This window comes from Panthera pardus, unplaced genomic scaffold (genome assembly GCF_024362965.1).
Source record: "Panthera pardus isolate Hobbes unplaced genomic scaffold, ASM2436296v1 HiC_scaffold_21, whole genome shotgun sequence".
Taxonomy (NCBI): domain Eukaryota; kingdom Metazoa; phylum Chordata; class Mammalia; order Carnivora; family Felidae; genus Panthera; species Panthera pardus.
Genome location: NW_026526777.1, coordinates 43,755,900 through 43,778,114, shown reverse-complemented (window position 1 = coordinate 43,778,114; position 22,215 = coordinate 43,755,900). Strand labels below are relative to the sequence as shown.

Sequence of the window (22,215 nt, the reverse complement as noted above, 5' to 3'; positions counted from 1 at the left end):
ATGTCATCATCACACCTAGGACTTCTTCAGGTCCTGTCTGCTGACAAACATGGTTAAAATACTAGCTCGACAGAGTGGAGGGGCAGAGGAGGGTACAAGGGGAGGAACAGGCAAAATGGGTGAAAGAGAGTGGGAGATACAGTCTTCCAGTTATGGGATAAATAAGCCACAAGGGTCCGAGGTAGAGCACAGAGAATACAGTCGATGGTATTGTGACAGTGTTGTATGGGGACAGACAGTAGCTACACTTGTGGAGAGCACAGTATAATATACAGAGCTATTGAATCGCTGTGTTGTACACCTGAAACTAACCTAACATCAGATGTCAACTATACTCAAAAACAAATGGGCACCTGGCTGGCTCAGTCGGTTAAGCATCTATTAACTCCTGATTTCAGTTCAGGTCATGATCTCAGTCACGAGATCCAGCCTCATGTTGGGCTCCATGCTGAGTACGGAGCCTGCTTAGAATTCTCTCCCTCCCTCTCCCTCTGCCCCTCCCACTCTTGCCAAATAATGTCCATACAGCCTCCCTTTAAAAGATTAGTAATAATCAGGTAACCACTATCAAACATGCCATCAATGACAATTTTATTCTTGCCACAACCTTGTTATGAAAGACAACTATCCTCCAATATACATAACTGGAGGCATTTATGTACTCTGAGTTCATTAGGTTCATAGCAGGGTGGGTATGTACTCTGAGTTCATTAGGTTCATAGCAGGGTGGGGGGAGGGGATGAATGAAGGGGTAAAAAAAATCCTTAATCTTTATTCAAGAATTGGTCTCTTGGAGCGCCTGGGTGGCCCAGTCGGGTTAAGCATCTGACTTCGTCTCAGGTCATGATCTCAAGGTTAGTGAGTTCGAGCCCCATGTCAGGCTCTGTGCTGACAGTTCAGAGCCTGAAGCTTGCTTCGGATTCTGTGTCTCCCCCCCTCCCTCTCTGACCCTCCCCTGCTCGCATACTCTGTGTCAAAAATAGATAAACATTAAAAAATTAAAAAGAAAAAAAAAAATTGGTCTCACCTCTCAAAACGAGCTCGGCTACACAGGTGAAAGCAGAATCCAGGCCGTACGCGGCCAGCTCGTCCTTTCCGCTGCTCAAGGTTTGTTTTGGACGCCCACACTGTAGCATAGTTGGTCATATTGTTGTGAGCAGTGAACAGCTTCACTTTCTGCCTAAATAGGAAACAGCGATTAATTCTAAGACTCTTATGCACGACCAGCACATAACTATTGTTATGTCCACTGAGGGGTGGATGCTTTCCAGTGAACTATGCCAACTATCTGTGAAAAGCACCAGTAAGAACCTGATGGCATCTTCTGATCTGTCAAACTTCTAAGAGGGAAAAATAACACATATGTGCCACATGTGCTTGACATCTTGGCCAAGTTACTAATACTCATCTTTTTGTGCCTCATTTTCCTCATTTGAAAATGACTATAATACTCTTACTGACCTCACAGGATCTTTACTTATAAACATTAAGTGAATTAATGAAGTCTGTAAAGCATACAAACAGGATCTAGTACACACTTGTAAGTAAATGATAATGATTCAAACCAACTCTATTCCAATGTTTAGTTTAACTTCCAGGCTACCTATGACCTAAAAGTTATGTGCTGAACCAGAATACGTGGCACTTCTGACGACCTCACCAACAGATGCCTGCATGGTCTTTCTGAACCCCTAAGCAACCTCAGATTCCTTCAACGATCCACATAGGCAGCTGGCACCAAGAGATTGGAAGTGGCCCAGAGGGCTGCGTGCTCTGCACCAGTCCCTAGAACGGGCACTGGCAGATCTTTCTCGACTGCTGGGACAGGCTGTGGGACTATGTGGAGAAGACATGGGCCAGACATAACAAAGTTTTGACTTTTTCTTCTCTCTGGGGGTCTTGTGTACTTATCTGTACACAATGCATCCCTGTGTATTTCTCAGGATCATCACGTACCAAATATGAAGTTTTTAAAATTTTTTTGAAGCTTTTTAATTCTTAAGTGAATGATTCAAAGGTAGGATATCTTATCATGAGATAAATACTGGTCATCTTTATACACTAACCAGCCTGCTACTGTGTGGCAGTGGTCAACGGAAACACCCAATGAGAAATGAGCAAACATCAGCAGACAAGAGCAGTGGGAAGCTCAGAAGTTAGTGTTAAGCTTTTCACTTTCTACTGTAACACTTATGACAAATCAACACCAAGAATTACTAATTAGCCTGTATCACAGTATGTATAGTGCACAGCAATTCTGACAGTACAAGAACACAAAACTTCAATTAAAAAAAAAAAGGTGTTTTTGATTCCGATACTAGATACTACATGGAACATTCTTCAGATTTACTCTACGCAAATAGGTGCCTTGGAAACTTACTTGCAGGAGTCAATGACATAAACAACATCATTTATGGTAATGCTAGTCTCCGCAATATTTGTGGACAAAATAACCTGTGATGAAATATTAAGAAAAATTATACTTCAGAAAATATTCTACTATGCACTTAAAAGAACGGATTTGTTTATGTAACAAATGACAAGAGAATTACAGGAGCCTTAAAAAAACCATCCACCTGCAGCCTGACTTATGAAAAACTTAACTCACAATGAGAAGACCCTTTCTTTCCCTCCTCAATTTAGCTGGATTACAATTTTTTAGGGGTAGCTCTTTGAAGGCCTATAACATCTGCTTAGAATCTATGGAACTTCCCAACCCATAAGTGTAAATGTTTGTTTTTTTACCTTGGTCACTCCACTTGGTACAGGATCAAATACTTTGCGCTGTTCCTCTCGAGGAATCTGAGAATGCAGAGGTAGAATCTGATACCTATGGCTTCCTATAAGAATAAGGAAAAGTTAAAGTTTAAAAATAATAGCGTATTTTAAAACTGCTCTACGTAATGCATACTTTTATTCAAATACTGACACAATACTACGTTTTGTTTTCACACTGGCTAGGGAACAAGCAAAACTATTAACTTTCACTGTCAAATATTGGGTGAGAATTCGAAGAATTCAAAGAACACCCACCAAAATGAGGATTCATCTCCAAATGCTTCTGCATAGTATAAATCAAATTCCAGCCAGGCAGAAACACCAACACTGCTCCGGGAACATTGAGGGTCTCAATGTACTTGAGTAGAGCCTCGATGAGTTCAAAAGGGGTTTCCTTTTCATTCAACTGCGCCATGCTCATCCTGGTTTCTGGACCGTACTCATCACCACAGATAAGGTTGCAATTTGCCTGCAAAAATTAGGAGACATATTCTGAATGGTCTCAATTACTACAGCTCATGAGGTGTCTCTTGTATGTGTTCTTCACATTCAAATAACACCTAATGTCCTTATTAATTCTAGCTGATTAATCAGATCTGCATATAGAAATTTAAGCTCTAAAAATGTAGAACCTGCTACATGTTGAGATACCAAATTTTTCTCATGACCTATGTATGGGAAATACATTGGCAATGCCAAAATCCAAGCACAATCTCTTAAATTCGGTTCTGCAACTCTGAATGGCTCCATCTACCAAATGTATTTATCTCTCTTAGGACTATACTCTGTTGACTTCTCAAAAATATTTTCCTTACTAATTAAGTTCTATGATCCTATGTATCAATTACCATACAATTACTTTACTTATACACAATATCTCCCTGTAGAATTCCCAGGCTCATCTCATACCAAATATGAAGTCCTTTAATTTTTAAATAAATGTCCTCCTGGCAGCTCACTTGATCATCTATTTCTATTATAATGTGTCTGGGCCACTTGTGTGGCTCAGTCGATTAAGCATCTGCCTCTTGATTTCAGCTCAGGTCATGATCTCATGGTTCAGGGGTTTAAGCCCTGTGTGGTGCTCTGCCTGTGTGGTGCTCTGCCCTGACAGCATGGAGCCTGCTTGGGATTCTCTCTCTCCACCGCCCCTCCACTCTCTCTCAAAATAAAAAAATAAAAAGTGTCTGAATTTTCTATAAAGTCTGCCTGAGAATCAGTGATAAACCAAACCTTTAGTAATGAGAAACAGAATTGTTACAACTGGTCTTTTTTTCCCCCGATAAACTAATTTGTTGTTCATTTATATTAAGTCTTCTGATTAAAAATATCCCAGATTATTATTGAATTCTGCAATAATACAATACAAGAAAAAGGTTTTCTTTAATGGTAACTCATTGCAACTTTTTACTTTAATCATTCCGTTCACTGCATTAACCACCTGTCCCTAATGAAAATTCTCCATGAGATTCACTTACATCATCATCCTCAAAACCATCATCATCCTTCTCCTTCTTTTTCTTATCCTTTGGTGGAGGAACAAAGTGGGTCATCTGAATACAGTCTTCCAAAAAATATTCTGCCAGGACAATCCAGTCAGGTAAGTACAGTCAACTTTCAGAATGGAACAGTCTTCAAAACTCATTTTCTAATTCATAACTCAAAATTACCTTAATACCTTCAATCTGATTCTTCACAATTGGCAAGAAATTCCAGTGTTAATAACCTCTTTTTCCAAACTTAGTGTTTGGACTAAGGCTTGGGCCTTGCAGGTGGGTGAAATGTCTCTCATTCATGTTCCCACTAAGCCAGACAGGGTATCCTCTATATACAATAATCAAACATTTGTGGTATGGCTGCAGGGCACACGCACTGTGTTGTACACTCCCATGGTACAGCAGTTAGATATGGAAAGAGAGGTCTATACAGTAATATACTGTAGTCCATCCTTCCTCTATCAGGACGTACATATAAAATGGTCTCCCTTTGGTTATTACTCTAAAGAGGGACATCAGCAAAGTTGGAGTATCTGCTGACCAATTATATCCCTGAGGTTCTCTGCTGGGTCAAGAAATGTCTCATAATCTATGAACACTTCCCCTCTATATGCTAAGAGTCCCAAGTGCAAATCATCACATTATACCAAGGGTACACACAACCTACATGACTCATCACTGACGATGTTAAACTTGTTCACCTGAGGTACTGTTTGTTAAGTTACTCCAAGTTACTACAAACAGTATATATACAAGAATATACAAGTATACTCCAAATTACTGTGAAGTTACTTTTGTTTCTCCCTTTCTACACTCTACTCTGTGGAAGCAAGTCATTAAGCACAATACACTCAAGGGACAGGGAGATAAGTCATGTTTTTGAGGTAAGGAGGAGAGTACATAATTTTTTGGGAATTATTCCATAGGAGATCTGCCTTTGTTACCCATTTATTTATTCAACCACCATACAGATTCATGGGCATTTATTTTATCCTTAGGGTTATAATTCTGTACTATGTTCCTTTCTTTTTGGTCAAATTATTCCAGCTCTTTCCGGTTAGCTCCTGTGTCCCTCAGTCTCCACCACTGTGGTCAACAGAGCTAGGAAATATATGCATGTATACTCATCTGTGTATCCATACATATCTGTAATGATTTCTTTATCTATTCACTTGTATCTGAACATGACATCTTACTGATTGTCTCTAACTGTAATCCAATACCACCCAGTTTATTCAAAGCTTCCCTCCTACTTACCTGTACCCTCTAAACTCCAACAGTAAACCTGACTCCCCCATCTGCCATCCACTTAATTGTTTTTTCAATCTTAATATACATGTAAAGCAGTTTTAGAATTGTCGCCCTTACCCTCACAAGATACAACTGCCCTGGCTTTTATTTTAGACCTACTCTTACTTTGGAATTTCAAAAAAAAAAACAAACAGCATGCTAAATAGCCATTTATCATTTCATACCCACATAGCAAAATTTTTAGATTTTCATGCCCTGAATTTGACTGTGCTAGAATTTATTTTTCTAACCAAGCTATTAGATGGCTGTCCTAAAAAACGGTAATAATAAAATCTTCTGAAAAAGGAGGTCCTAACCATCAGAAATACTTGATCTTGAAACACACACCTTAATGTCATTTTAAAATACGCCTGCTCTGGCTCTAAGAAAGATTCTCTTGTTAATTTGACTTTGGCTGCTTATACTGTTATCTCCCATAAACATCTATAGGCTATACTGATTTACACCTGACTGTATATAATTCTGAAAGCTATCTTCGGCTATAAGGAAGAGTCAGGAAATTTACTGGACTTGCCAACTCCTCAAGAAATGAATGAAACTTGTTCTTGCTCCTCAGATTACACTTGCCATAGCTTTACTAAAGGCCCAAGAATGCCATGATTCATTTGATATTCTACATTAGCCTGTATTTTAAATGTCTTTAGAACTATTATTCCAATCTCCAAGATTAAGAAAATCCAAACACTAATGCATAAAAGAAGTTTACCTTCCCACCCCACCTCCAAACTATTTACCTTGAACTGGATAAGTCCTTCCGTAAACTTCAATGATGGGGCAATTGAAGAAATATTCACAGAACATACTGGTGTCAATAGTAGCAGACATGAGAACAATGCGAACTTCAGGATAAGCCTGAACCACATCACGCAACACTACCAAAAGGAAGTCAGTCTATTAAAACACAAATGAAAATACAATCGCGTAAGTTCATTCTAATGAGAGACACCTAAGAGATTTCTTGTTATGCAGACATCAGTGAAATTCAGGTTCTTTGGTAGCTTCCAAAAGTGTAACATAGAGGGCCACTGTGAAATTCAGTAGAATTTTTAACAACAGTTTTTAGACTAATAGCTGTGGGGTTAGAAATGAGTACTATTTGGAAAGGAGAAGAGGAAAAAAAAATAAAAGACCGCAAAGAATTCATCAAAATTTTCAGTGCAATTTCTATTTGTAGGCAAACAAACTTTAGCTACAGAAAATGGGAAAGCCATGAGCCCAAACTCAGTTATCCAACCACCTGCAAAGCTAATATGTTTTACAATGTTACAAAGGTTGTATTTGGTTCATTCAAACAAAATAATAGCCAAAATAGTTATTACTTAATAAGGTACCGTATCCATCTACCTACCAAATAACACAAAAGCTACAGCCCTGTAGCTGTAAACTCTTCTCTGGCTGCAAAGCCCTCTTGCTCGTCACTTTCTGCCTCCCTCAAGTACAGAAAACGATCCTGAATTTTTATTCCTTTTCATATACCTTTCCTCTCTCATCTATGCAGGTACCCTACAGACATATATATATTTCTATTGGTCAGTGCTATCTAGATGTTTACAAATATTTTTTACTTAAAGAGTTTTTAAATTGCTTTGGCATTTATCCTTAATCTATCTGGAAACTGATTTTTGTATTTAGATAGGAGGCAAGGATCCAACTGCACCTATTTCCTTATGGATGACCATCTGTTTCCAGCTCTGTTTGCTGTAGAACCTATTCCCCTTTCCCAGTGACTCAACGCATCATCACTCTTTTACCAAAGGTGCATTCAACACACCATCTGTTTCTACACTCTGAATAATTCAGTGGTCAAATGGTCAACCCAGGGACTATACTATCTCAATTGCTAGAACTTCCAACTTAAGTGCTGATATCTGGAAAGCCAAGACTATCCTTTCTGCTCTTCTTCAGAAATCCTGGCTATTTTGGGCCATAAATTTTCCCTGTAAATATTCATAATCAGCCTGTTAAATTCTATGAAAAACACTGATGAGAATTTGATGAGAACTGCATTCAAACCGCATCAACTTGGGAAGAATAGACATCTATAGGATTGATTTATTCTTTAAGTACTTGACATTCTGACTACAGCAATGTTATCTTTTATTTTCTAGCTGTTTGTTTTTAATATACAAAATACAAATGACTCAGGTAATTAACCTTTTAATCCAGCAGCACTGCTGAATTTTCCTATTCCTCTGGTATTTAGAATAATTCATCTGTAAGTTGGATAATTCAGGATAAGGTTCATCTGAAAGAGAATATAGTTTCTGCAAAGGTACTTTTTCATTTTTTCATTGAATGGTACCTTCATATTGACCTGACAGTCTTTGAAGGAAAGTTGACCAAAACTTTTTTTTTATTTTATCTTTTTTAGGAAAATAGCAATGATGATCCATGATGTTTCCAGTAGGATTTGGAATAAACTAAAAACACTGGATTGTACCCATGCTGGTTAAGACAGTTTTGAAACATTTCATTTTGATTAAGTTCATTAGAAAAAGAACTACAGTTTTCAAGAGATTCTGAATGACAAAAACCACAAAAATTTTATCCTACTGGAAAGTTAAATTTCAGATTTTAAAAGTTATCTGATAAACCAAACTTTCTTAGTCATTTTAGCTCAACCATAAAGGTCAAAGTTTTCTCAAAATAAAGATGGCTAGCAACAACAGCTGTAAGAGTCCTGTCTGAAGAAAAGGCCAATGAATGTTTTGAGCAACAGTGGCTTGCTAACAGTTTGAATGACATATTGTCTATTCAATGACACCTTTGGATATGGAAAACAGTGGCATAAAAACAAATTGTTGCTTTATGGTATCAATCTTCAAATCATACAATTATATAGTAATTGTATACAATTTTTGCCAAAGACCAAAAAAGGAAGGGTGTGAAATAAATTCTAGTTTCCTCCTAATTAGAGCATGATTATCATTAACATCTGAAAAGATCAGAGCTGCACACATCCAAAAAGACATTACTAATTCTATAAAATTTAAAAATAACATTTACCATAGATAAACCTCCAGTTCAAAGAAAAATTGATTAAAATTCTATCAGTGATTCAGTCATAAATAGTTCAGTTGCTGAATTATGCTAGCTCTTACTAATCACTGCAATGACACTTAACAAGAGAACTTTACTTTCAGAATTCAGTGCATTTAACCAAGAAAAAAAGGTTTACTGCCTGTGCTAAAAACAGTTGTCTACTGTATTAGTGACTGAAGTTTCTGATTTTGATAGAAGATGTAAAGTGGGGAAAGGGAAAGACATTCTACTTTTTTAATTTTTTAAATTCAGAATCCTAGCATTAGTACTTTAACCCTCAAGTTACTCACATTTATGTCTCTTTCGTGTATTTCATCTACAATTACATGACTGATTCCTCGAATGCCTGCTTCTAATTTTCTTAGGAGCACACCTGGAAAAGGAAATGAGAGCAACACCTGGAGTTAAGTTTCTATGTTGATTACAGTAGGGAAGTATAAAAAGTGAAAAGAAACAAACTTCTAGACAATCACTATGCTTTAGTTAATATAACCCCACCATCATTTTAAGAATGACACAGCAACCTGAATACTTAAGTTACTAAAAAGGTTAACAGTGTACTCTGAAACATATTTGTTTGATGAAAAGAGTATTAAAAGATGCAACTCTACTAACCTAAGCTACAACAAGAGGGTAACTTCATGCTCTCCATTTTGGAAAAAAGTGCCAGAAGTTCTATTTAAACTGGAATTCTAAGACTGGCTCCTGAGTTCTCATTTCTAGCCACTCTGCACCGTACCAAGTTTTCTTCACAAATGACACAATATAAACCCCCAGTGAAAGGCCAAAATAAAACCCATTACTGACCGACAGTACAAAACATTATGCTGGCATGAGGGCGGGGAAGGACGGACTCAAATCGAACACTGTAGCCACAGCTTTTCCCAGGCTCCTCTCCTCTCTCATATGCAACTCGCTCAGCCACGGAGACTGCACTTATTCTCCTGGGCTGAGACAAGAAAAAAAGAAAGTCATTCAAAAGCTAAAAAAGCTAGTTATACTTATTAGGGTGACTAAGTTAGTGTAGTAAATCTGTCCCACTGCCAGATCACTGCCAGCTCAACAATCAACACAAACAATTAATAGTAATGAGCTTTTCAGCAAACTCCAAAATTTATTACGATAAATCATAACAAAAACAATTAACATTTAATTCTGTGGCAAGACTCTTAAAAATGCCGTTTTTCATTCTGTATATAAAGGAATCCTCAGGTTTTTATAGAAAATAAAATTTCTCCACCACTGGGCTAAATGCTTAATGATATTCAGAGTAATTTTCCAGCAAGGAAGGGGGTAGGCACACAGTGGGAGATGGTTCCTGTAACTTCGTACCAAAGCGAGGGCACATGTTTAAAAAATTATTTAACTGAGCTGTATAGCTTTTAGAAGGTAAATACGCTCCTTCTTTGCCTTATGTACTATGACCATCTTTCATTTGATCATTTTATTAACTCATAAAGTAGTCTTTGAATATTTGTATCAGGAGCCATAGACAGTGCTAGAGATAGAAAACCGAATGAAATCACGCCTGTTCGTGGCTTACACGGCGAGGAAAACTGGAGTGTATATTACTATTTCCAGCAATAAATATACTAAACCCAGGAGGAATGCCATAGGCTAATGTTTTAAGCGTTGGACCTTAATTTTTCTGAAAACAAAATCTTCTGAAGTATTCCATATTCTTGTAGGCACGCAATATTTACATGGTGGATACTATGGCTATTATGATATCCTGGAGATATAGGTATGGAGGTACATGCAGATTTATAAAGACTGAATGCTTCGAAGTTGACTTGAATTTGATTTTGTCAAAAAATTCTTGATGGCAGGGTTATAAAGTACAAGTTCCTTGCTTGGGAAAACTTTTTCTGAGTTTCATGTTTAAATATCAGTATGTTATCCCAGGTTATGACAGTACTATTTAAGAAATCAGAGAATAACAATCTTAAAAAGAAAAAAATCCATAACAAAAATTCAATGACTTCACTAAAATTATCAATATCCTTTGAATACAAAAAAATGATTTATGATTTTTCTATCCTTAATTTAAGAGTCTCTTAGGTAATGGGGCTAATAACCAATATAGGTAAGTATGCAATTACCTAGTTCATATTTATCCTGTCCACATAGGTATTAAAAGATGCCTTCTTGAACACATGGTGTTGAATTTTCCTGAGCTTATACTCTGCTTTATGTGCCTTGATTTGCTGACCTATGCTAGTTTTTACTGACCACTACTGACCTGTACTCTGCACCTCACTAACTGTGAACAAGCATCACATGAAGAACTGAGCTCTGTATTTATCCTTCAAGAGAAGAGTTCTGCTATATACTTATATCAGGAAATGTGAAAATGATATTCCACTAGTAAGCACAAAATACAATGTTTTCTGGGACCTTTCAAGAAGTTTGCTGCATTCTACAAACAGGTAAATTCCGGACACTGCTATTATCTCCTTGCTCTATTTTTGTCTCTTCTGAAGTTCTCAACATTTCTACTAACTAGGTGACTTTAGAAGAACTTCAAATCTATTAGGATATTTGACTCTTTGGAGGTATATTCATAGGTTACTGGATACTTGAGGGTTGATTTTTATCTCCCTGGTGCCACTTTCAGGTCTATCATCTTTGTAGTTTCCAGCCTTCTAAAATGACTACAGACAGGAGATGGCATATTCCTTAATCAGTACCTATTGTAGTTCTTAACTCTATGGCCCCCAAACACAACTGTTTTAAGAGACTCAAGAAAGCCATGAATGAAAAAGGTTACAAATTAACATAAGAGGTGCTAAAACAACCATCTTCAGAAGCACTATGGGCCACATTTTCTTGAATATGCACAGAAATCACCAGTATCAAGAGGACTATTCATCAAAACAGCAGAAAGACAAATGACCCTGTAATCTTCTTCCCTTAATTTTTGTATCCTTCTCTGACCTCTCAGCTTCCAGTTTCCTCAACAGTCTTCACTTTAAAACAAAAAAATCCATTTAAAATACATATTGAAGAAAGAAAGATTTTATTCATAAATGATTTGATGGAATTTTTCCTAAGAATATGATAAAGTGCATAAAAGTTTATTAAAACAAAGGAAACATATTAGGACATCATACAAATTTTTAAGCTTTTAAAGACTTATTACAGGGGCGCCTGGGTGGCTTACTCGGTTAGGCGTCCGACTTCGGCTCAGGTCATGATCTCGCAGTCCGTGAGTTCGAGCCCCGCGTCAGCTCTGTGCTGACCGCTCAGAGCCTGGAGCCTGTTTCAGATTCTATGTCTCCCTCCCTCTCTGACCCTCCCCCATTCATGCTCTGTCTCTCTCTGTCTCAAAAATAAATAAACGTTAAAAAAAAAGACTTATTACAGGAAAAAGGCATCAGAGACTGATTTTGGGACAAGCACTAGGACAAAAAGATTCAATGTAACAGTTCAGAGTCACTTGTTCAAAATTAGAACACAAGCTACATTCCCAACTGATGTAAAATTTAAAGCATAAGTTAAGTGACCACCTGTTATGAACATTCCATCCAAAGATGAAATAATTCTCTGAAGTATCTTTCAACTTCATGATTCTATCACTTTATCAAGGAAAACAAGAGGACTAATTGAGAAATGAAAGCTGTTTTCATATGCAAAGAAGTAAAACATTTGACATACCCTTCCATCCTGTAGCTCACTGCTTACATTTGTTATAGTCTATCTATGGAAACCTGTGCATTTTATAGATCAAGCCATTGGAAATGTCCAAATTATTTGGGAAGGGACACACGCTAGTAAGCAAGTTATACGAAGATGAAGACTGTAACACAAAAGCCAATTTGTCTAGAACACATAAAGCCATTTTTGGCTGGATCAATTTGGCTTTGACATTTATTGGATGGCTAGTGTGAACACACCTTCTTAAGAAGCAGTTTTATTCTACTCATGACGTGAACCACTTTCTGAGTGAGAACACAGGTTTTCAGCTCATCTGCTGAATTCTGCATTTCTTCCTAGATGACTATTTTTGAGATTAAAAGTGGAGAGTGGTAGTAAGGAGGGTGGGCAGAGGATAGCTTAAGACTCCTAACAATACACCTCCTACAAGATAGGTAAACATTAAGAGCAAGGATATTTTATTGATCACAGTACTTGGGGTTAGAACTTTCACTGTAAGGCAAAGGATCTACAGCCAGTGTTGGGAGTGGGAGGGGTAATCAAAGAACATTTTGAGAAAAAGAAGAAAGCTAAGGATCCTTTCCTAGAAAAAATGCAGACCTACCATATCTCTTAAGCCTAAGACAGCATTGATTTTTAATGCAACATTCATTCCTTCAGTGATTCTTTTTTAGGCTAAAAAAACCCAACTGTCATATCAAACACAGAAACCAATTAAAAGATATACCTCAATTTCAGAAATTTTTTAAAAATATGATTTGTACATACACACATAAACGCACAGGCACAAACATGTTTTGCTATTTCAAGGTTCACAACTCCTTCCCAAATATCAACTGTGTGTCCCAGGTTATGAATCCCTAAGTCAAGGTCTGAGCCAGCCTGAGAGGTGGTATCTAGTTTATTGTAATGCTCTCCTTCTAAGTGCCAGAAGTACTGGGTTAGAGCTGATGAGAACTGCTTTAACCTGAGAAGATTTGGAAGAGCTAATCAGCTCTTCCCTATTGCTAATAAGGTAATACAATGTCGTAGTTAAAGGGAAGAATGCTGGAGGCAAGTCGGTTGGTTTTGAATCCTAATTCCACCATATCCTGTGTTAATAACTTGAGCAATTTATTTAGTATCTTTTTGTACCTTAATTTACTGAAGGAGAAATATTAAACAAAATAATAGGTACATCTTACAGTCATAATAAACTTTAAAGGAGTTAAAAAAAATACCAACTGTTTAAAACAGAACCTGGCAGAGAGTAACCATTCCATTAGAGTCAACCATTACCTGTTCTGTTAGCTTGCCTACTCTTGCTCTCAGTATTAAGGTGGTAAGATGGAGAGGACCAAGATTTGCATGTGAACTTAAGGAGAAAGTACTCTCAGTCCTGTCTGATTCTAGGCCAAAAGATTCCCCCTAGCCAGGACAAAAAGAATCACTCACATGGCTCAGTTCAGCCCATCAGTGTAAGAAATTAGAACAAGACTTAAATGCCTATTTTTTTTTCTTTTTTTTTAATTTTTAAAGGGTCTAATGTTCTACCAATTTCAGTACCTTATGTGGCTACAAAGGGGAGTTAATCAAAGAATTAGAAATAGCCTGGCCGCTACGTTTTTCCTACTCTCAAACTTGATCAACACCAGACACATACCTTCTAAGTTGGCTTACTACTTACCTGAGTTACTACAATATTACACTCTGCTGCTCGGTCATTCTGGATGAAGTCATCTAGAATAAACTGTGGAACCTGTGTAGTTTTACCACATCCAGTAGCGCCTCGGATAATGATAACTGAATTTTGACTAATTGCTTCCAGGATTTCACTTTCAAATTTCTTCACAGGCAGCAACTCTCTCTCCTGTAAGATCTGTTTTATAAAAGTTACATATCAAATTTCTACCAACATATACATTAAAAGCAACTGTCTTAATCCTAAAAAAATTTCCCATCTCTATAAAAACACTCCTTTCCACTAGCTCCATACTCAAAATACATTTTGGGGGGGGGGGGGGGGGCGGGGCGCGCCTGGGTGCTCAGTCGGTTGAGTGTCCGACTCTTGATTCTGGCCTCAGGTCATGGTATTGAGCTCCACTTCAGGCGCCAAGCTGAGCAGAGCCTGTTTAAGTTTCTCTCTTTCTCCCTTGTCCCCTCTTCCCCACTTGTGCACTCTCTCTAAACAAAATAAATTTAAAAAAACACATTTTTTTCCATAAAACAATATACATATTTATATCATTAACAGAACTCTTTTCACTAAGTTTCTGAAGAATCTATCTGTGGCCTTGTCCACACCCTTATTTTCCTTTCTCCCTGAACATTCAATACACATTCCCTTTCTTGTAAGGTGTTAATGTTGTTTTTACTCAGGAAATAGTTAAAAATGCCAAAAAAAAAAAGGGGGGGGGGGGGATTAGCCTAATGTCTTCATTTACATAAGAATCCCAGGCTCCTGGGGTGCCTGGGTGGCTCAGTCAGTTAAATGTCAGACTTTGGCTGTCATGCATGATCTTGCTTCTCAGGCTCTGTGCTGACAGCTCAGAGCCTGGAGCCCGCTTCGGTTTTCTGTGTCTCCCCCTCTCTCTTGACCCTCCCCTGCTCACACGTGGTCTCTCTCTCAAAAATAAACAAACATTTAAAAAAAAAAACCAAAAAACAACCCCAGGCCCTTAACTCAAAACATTATCCTCAGAGGTAACTACAATTACTGGTTTCATAAATACCTTTGATCTATATTCCTAGAAGGGCAAAATGTATCATCCACTGTTTTTTTTTACCCTACCTATAAAGTTCTGAAGCTCTGGGTACCATATGTCTAAAAACTTCAATGACTTACTGCTTGCAAATCATGATCCTGTTCCAGCTGGTACATTAACTCATTCTTGAGGTCCATGCTAATTTGTTCTGGAGTAGCCTGTAAAATGGGAAGGCAACAATCAAACAAAAGCACATAACTTATATTTAAATTGAAAAGTTTTTATAATCTGGATATCTTAATGAAATGTATTTAAAAGCTTAGATAAGAGTCTGAGCTCAAAAACAATGTTGCACTCACATAAGCCAGGGGCCCCTCATCAATGTTGCTACTAGTCCAAGGATTCCAGTTGGATTGTGGAGGTGACCAAGGAACCACACCAATTTGGTTTTGTCGCTGAGATGGCTCAAAGTGAGCCAATTTGCCAAGGTTAAGTACAACAGGCAGAAAAGGATCCTCAGGCTATTAAAAAACAAGAAAAACAAAAAAGGCAATACCAGTTAGTTGTCTGACTAGAGATGTTCAATACAAAAGTGTATTAAATAACTGTATGCTTACTGGGGGCACGATCTCAAGATTTAGCTCCTGAATGACGTTTTGCAGCTGATGCTCTAAATCTGGTGAGAGGTTAACTTTGTAAGGCTCCACCTACCGAAAAAGGAAAGCCGTGAAAATTATGTAATATACATATGAATAAAAATTATGTCACATATGAGCACTACTCAAAACTACTATAGCAGGGTTAAGAGCATATAGTTAACTAGGTCTACAATATTCCTAAAACCAACAATAGGTCAATTCCCTGTCATGAAAAAATGACTTTAATGATTATTTACTCATTGCCCACTCTGAACACAGCATCACGCCAGACAGAGGATTAGAAGGGCCATTTCCATTTCTTGAGGTAAGATTCCTAAAACTAGGAATTAAACTTCTTTAACCAAATACAAATCAAAAGCTAAATTGAATCTTAAGAGTATCTCTCCGTACTACTAAGTCTAAAGACTCACAGTCTCTCCTTCTTTCTTCTTTGTAAGTCCAGAGTAAGCTTCAATTACTCCGAGATGGTAGAGTTGTCTGACAAGTGACAGGGCACAGGACTGTGCTGCCAGTTTTTTATTTGATCCATGTTCGCGTGCGAAAATCCCTATAATTTAAGGTCAGGATTACCAAAGACAATAGGATAAGTCATCTGAGTAAAGAAAAATCTCATCATAAGCCCCATCAACTAAGGGGCTTAGGTACAAAAGTACCCCCCCCCCAAAATAGAGTAGGTTGTAAATTCTTTTTCATTCTAACTGCTAACCAACAGCAATTCCATTAACAGCATATCAATTATCTTGATTACAGGCTGATACAAAGACACAGACAAATCATCATTATGAAAGCAGTTAACGTATTTCAACAAAGTTGTCACTATGTATATCATCTGGCATTAAAACAGAGAAACAAAACATAGTTTAACTTTTGAAAAACAGAATAAGGAATAAAAATGGGTCAAAAGTGGTCACTGATTCCAGGAATCGCTGATAGTCTATAAAGAATAAGATAATAAATAGTTTAGGCTTGGCAGGCCATATCGTGTCTGTCATAGCCACTCAACTCTGCCTTGAAAGCACGAAAGCATCCACAGACAACACTTAAACTAGAGTATGACAAACTATGGGCCCGAGAACTAAAAATGGCTTATCTGTTTTTAGAAGAGTTATAAAAATAACAACAGGTGATAGATGTGACCCGCAAAGCTTAAAATATTTATGATCTGGCCTTTTACAAAAGCTTGCTAGCCCCTGACATAAACAAACGAGTGTTGCTATGTTCCAATAAAATTTTGTTTATAAAACAGGTAGTGAACTTATATTTGGCCGGAGGCCTGCAGCTTGCTGTTCCTGGCACCAGAATGAAGCCAGCAGCTACTCAAATTCTTCAAGAAAATGGCACAAATTAGACTGCCTTTATCCTCTTCCCTTAGTATCTCATCCACTCAAAGTCTAACTTATTTTTAAAGTCTAGGATAACAAAATTCAACATCATCTCTTGATGATTTGAAGATCTGATTTTATGAGAAGTCTTTCATATACTATAACTTTAAATCATTGATGTTAGTTCCAGAATTCTCAAGCTGGATAGAATCTTACGCTGTTCTCTCAATTTGCAGATAAGTAAATGGAGTCTCAGCAACATTAGTGACAAAACCAGGTACACAGGACTAGCTCCTTCCTTTCAAGTATAATAACACTGCCTGCTTTAAACTTACGGTCTTAGAATAGAGAATACATGATCAGATCTTTGTCTTTTTACTTCCTTTATGAATAACCCCAACCTCTTTGTGTTTATTTTGGGTAACTTTCTCACCTCTTCTTGACTCTATGACTCTGAAATGCTACACATCCACCTTTGGCTTCAAATGCTATCATTTAACTTACTTTCTAAATTTCACTTTGCTAGTTTTACCTGAACAAACTGGGAAACATTCTCATGTAGAAAGATATTAAAAAAAGTTTTAAAGCTCTGTAACACTGGTAGACTCCTAAATTGCCTACCTACCATCTCTTCTTACCCTTTGAAATATACTAACATGATCTCTTTTTCACATGCAAACTGGGAAACTGAGCCCTCTTATTCATAGAATTACTAATTTTCTAAAATACCCCAGATGCTACCTTTCAATTAATACTCTTTCAGTTAATATAGCTTCACATATATGTGGCTGAAGACTGTTACTCCACTATGAAAGACTCAGAATATCACAAGAACAGTAATACTTACTTCTGCCCAGCTGCTTGATATAAATGGTCATTTCTGCAATAAAGCTCCTGTAACAACATATACAAACAAGGTTAGGAATTTCACTGTTAGAAATGACTAAATCCAGGACTCCCAAATCAGGCAGGCTTTCCAACTGCTTAGGCAAGTCACAGCAAAAAACCATTGTAAACACTTATTTCTGTTCAATCCTAGAATAAATCAAGTGTATGTAAACTTCAAATAATGTACAACATGGCACAAGACAACCATAATCAAAGTTGACAAGCCAACTGTTCACAAAAAAGAAAATGTTAAGGTTTAGATGATGTTTACTTACTCCAAAGGTTGCAGTCTGAATAGCTAGAACACATTCAATGAAAAGGAATTTTCCATTTAGCCTGGGGCAAAGAAATAGGCCCCAAATTCTTGAAATTATAATTGTGATTATTTTAAGATTGCTTTGCATGGGCCACCCACTAATGACTTCAATCTGTTAAGATAAACTAAATATATGCATGCATTGCACACATACACGTGAACATACAAACACTATGCATGCATCTGTGGCTCCTGAGGCAGGGGTCTGGTATATGCCTGCAGTTGGAAGCAGCCCTTGATAACAAAAAACTTGTATCACACTTATTTATTAAATCAGAGAACAAGATATTTTTTTTGGAAGTTAGAGCTAAAACCACTAGCAGATTCTAGGGAATGAATTTAGGTTTCAATAAAGCAAAAACTGTCCTTTGAAAACTGTATGCTATCTGATCCTTCCACTGCTCAGGTACATTCTAGCCTTGACTCTGTGCTTTGAATAAAAGGTTAGGTAAGGCTTAAGAAAAAAATAAATGTTAGACTCCTTCCTATACCTCTTGTGAACTGACCTGCAGGCACAGCGGCTTCAGGGGTCAAAGGCCACTGGCTTTCAGGGGAACAACATCCACCCTTTCATTAATGACACCGATGCCAGTATGTTTCTCAGCCAGGCTTAAAGTCAGCACTCAATCTCATTCTCCTCCACCTAGGGGGAACAGCGACACCAGAAATCAGTTTACAATAGTTTTCCATGTGATTGCTTAGTTCAGCCTAAGCAGCAGCACATGTGTGTTATGAACACAGACCTCTGGTGTTGCTGTCTGTTATGCCTTTAAATAAAGGACATAAGGAGATGCTGTCCTAGCTCCCCCAACGGTCTTTTGCCTCCCTCATTGTCATATCCTGAATTCTTCAATTCTTTGAATCAGGAGTCATACTGGTATCAAACATGTTTTACAACAAGCTTGGTTTATCTGTTCTTAAAGTCACCAAGTGATACTAATAAGCTCAATCAGTTCAGAAGGACAACATATTAAAGAAAAATCAATAAATGGATCCTTCCTTTATAACCTCCAAGGGTTTTAGAAAGTCTGATGTCAGAATTAAGTATTTTGAGAATTCAGGATTGAACAAACAGTAGGAAGCAGGGGGAACCATGCTCTGAACATCATTTTGATCATAGTGTCAAAATTTTATTTTGGTAGTAATTATTTTAGGATTACCAGATGTAATGAAGGGAGAACACTCTGATTTTCAAGGAAAATACTTTTAATGCATTTTGAGTAATTTATTTCACATAAAGGACAGCAAATTAAATCATCCAGAAGGTATCCATAGCCTTCTTTACCTTCCAATAAAAATACAGTGCCCCCAGAAGAGTCTAATCCATATGAGCCTTCCTGGGAGTAATAATTACTACACCCTGGAATGCTCTCAGGAAGAACAGCAAGCAGGCTGAGAAACATACTGTCAACTGTTACAATGACCTCCCTTTATGTTCAGTTTTATAAACTTAACAGGATAAAAGTAGGCTAATTTAACTCACGTACAAAGACTGAAGCTATCCTTCAGCTTTACAATAAGCCTTTACACACTTCAACAGGACTCAAGAGCTGGCAACTTTCAAAGCTAAAGGGAAATTTGGATCTAGACGCATGCAGTTCACCCGAGACTTTGAAACTTGAGTGTCTAACTTGATCCATTAAATAATCCTTACTACTACCTTTAACAATACCACAGCGACAGTAAATAAACTCACCACCTTGGGCTAATTGTTAAGCCAAACACAGACAAACCACCACTTGTGGCTATGATTTTTGCCTCTCACAGATACAAAGGAGAACCTCAAAAGTCTAGCAACACAGATTTTTGCAGAACTTCTAAAAATCACACACCTAAGTGAAAATCCTAGTAAACTACTAATTACAAATCAAGGACAATTTTTCTTGCGCAACTTGTTTTCACAATTCACTTCTAATCCACAAACTGAATCAGAGAACATGTACAAAAATAGAACGATGAATATACAAAACAACCTAACTTACTATAGAAGGAAAAGACTGAAACAAGCAAACCTGTTGTGATCAGGACCCACTTGGGTGTACTTATATTCTCCTTGGATCTTTTCTTTTTGGAAATACTGGTTCAGGCGAGCCTTAGCATTTTCCAATGTCCAGTTTCCATGAAGCCCAGCATTTAAATCCACTTCTTCTGACTCTAAAGTCTGTTGAATCAATGATAATTAAATTTGGCTCCATTAATTTTAGTTTAGTTATGCATATTTAAGGTAAAGAAATTTAGGGGTGCCTGCATGGCTCAGTTAAGCATCTGACTCTTGATATCAGCTCAGGTCATGAGCTCATGGTTCATGGGTTTGAGCCTGTATCAGGCTCTGCACTGACAGTGCAGAGTCTCCTTGGGATTCTCTCTCTGACCCTCCCCCACTCCACTCTCTCAAACATTAAAAAAAAGGTATAAAAACTTTTAACAGTATCTTCTTTGTACCATCCTTTACAATGCAAAAATGGTTTTTAAAGTTTCTAATCCTAGTCAAAATTGAACCAGAATTAGTTTTTACTGCATCTGGTGGTCCTATTGTTAGCTAAACATACTGTATTTAAACTGTTCCCAAGAAACACTGACGAATTTTTTTGTTGGTTTTAACACTTCAAATATGTAAAGTGGAAAAATAAGCTATCCTATTAAGACATTTTTACTCTGATTGCTCGTGAAATGAGGTTTACTGAGGTAACTACATTTCCTGTAAAGCAGATGAGGACACACTTTACCACCTGAAAAATACTGTTATTTCACAGGCGATCCTAGTGACCAGAGTTAATGGGTAGATTGGGTTTATATTGTCTTGTGTGAACAAGTAGTCTCAAACGACAACTTAAAAGAATCACCAAATTATTAAACTGAATTATCTTGAACCTTGCAGTGAATCAAGCACTAAGTCACAATCCTGGATATGTGACAAAAGATGACAGTCTTACCGCTTGTACTTCTTGTTCTTCCTTTCTTGAATAATAGTCTTTCAAGTTGGCTCCTCGATCCCATGTGGGCCCAGGAGGACCATAGCCAGAGGCCCCAACTCCAGAATTATTTTCTATTAAGGAAAGAAATTTAGTGTTCTCTTAATGAATCAAACTGTAGGAAGATCCTAAAACATTACAAAAGAATATTCTTAGAGCTTGGCATTCTGTATAGAAAGCCAAAGTTTCAATTATTTGGAAATGGGCCCCAAATCTTCATGACTTACTTAAAAAGTGTTTCATGATTGGAGTATAGGTCTAAATTGATAATCTCAAGGCTTGTATGTAGAGGGGGGCTCCTGGCAATGATCATAAGTTACTGACAATCTAGCACACATTTTCAAGTTGATTAAACTTGATACCTGATTAAATCTGTTAAAACTGCTTCTTTGCTAACTATGACCTTAAGAGAAAACTGTTAGCACTAGTGATGGGGATTAGGAGAAGCTGAAAAGGTGTAAGAAAGTGATGAATCTTGGTAGGAAAGCAGAGAAAGATAGTTAATAGAGAAAGATAGTGAATATTGCCTATTAGCTCTACAAAGATTATGACATCCTTTTTAAAAAATTTACTCCTCACAACAATCTTCTTACAAAGTAAATACTACTGTTATTCTCATTTCATAAATGTTGGATCTGAGACTTAAGCAGCTTGACCAAGATCCTAGTAAATCTTTCCTATACTGGGCAGACCAATAAAAGCTTTGATAATAATATATAGAATTCAGCAACACTTTGGATCCATAAAGTAAACAAGTCTACAATATATCTGGGAGGAATTAGTCAGAAACAAGAAAGGGCAACAGGGGTGTCTGGGTGGCTCAGTGGGTTAGGCATCCAACTCTTGGTTTCAGCTCGGGTCATGATCTCACAGCTTCATGAGTTCAAGCCCCACATCAGGCTCTGTGAGGGTGGTGTGGAGCCTGCTTGGGATTCTCTCTCTCCCTCTCTCTGCCCCTTGCCCACTCATGCTCTCTCTCTCTCAAAAATTAAACTTGGAACAGATAAATAAAATAAAATATGAAAATAAAAATAAAAAAGAAAGGGCAATAAACAAGACCCTTTAATCAAATGTTCTAGCCTGTGCAAAA

At 37.3% G+C, this 22,215-nt stretch overlaps 1 protein-coding gene across 2 annotated transcripts in view; it reads right to left on the bottom strand.

Moving 5' to 3' along the window:
- DHX9 (DExH-box helicase 9) overlaps positions 1-22,215 on the bottom strand; it is a 51,111-nt gene that overhangs the window by 8,000 nt on the left and 20,896 nt on the right. The window contains exons 5-20 of one of the 2 annotated variants that reach the window (XM_019427470.2): positions 21,087-21,199; positions 20,166-20,314; positions 17,797-17,843; positions 16,038-16,174; positions 15,586-15,675; positions 15,328-15,489; positions 15,109-15,186; positions 13,951-14,142; positions 9,435-9,576; positions 8,918-9,000; positions 6,320-6,476; positions 4,257-4,357; positions 3,034-3,247; positions 2,746-2,840; positions 2,381-2,454; positions 1,028-1,180 (exon numbers count right to left, since the gene is read on the bottom strand). In XM_019427470.2, the coding sequence (XP_019283015.1) occupies positions 1,028-1,180; positions 2,381-2,454; positions 2,746-2,840; positions 3,034-3,247; positions 4,257-4,357; positions 6,320-6,476; positions 8,918-9,000; positions 9,435-9,576; positions 13,951-14,142; positions 15,109-15,186; positions 15,328-15,489; positions 15,586-15,675; positions 16,038-16,174; positions 17,797-17,843; positions 20,166-20,314; positions 21,087-21,199 (1,987 nt within the window). Of the gene's footprint in view, positions 1-1,027; positions 1,181-2,380; positions 2,455-2,745; positions 2,841-3,033; positions 3,248-4,256; positions 4,358-6,319; positions 6,477-8,917; positions 9,001-9,434; positions 9,577-13,950; positions 14,143-15,108; positions 15,187-15,327; positions 15,490-15,585; positions 15,676-16,037; positions 16,175-17,796; positions 17,844-18,659; positions 18,771-20,165; positions 20,315-21,086; positions 21,200-22,215 lie in introns of those variants that run through there. The other variant, XM_019427480.2, reaches the window with a different exon arrangement.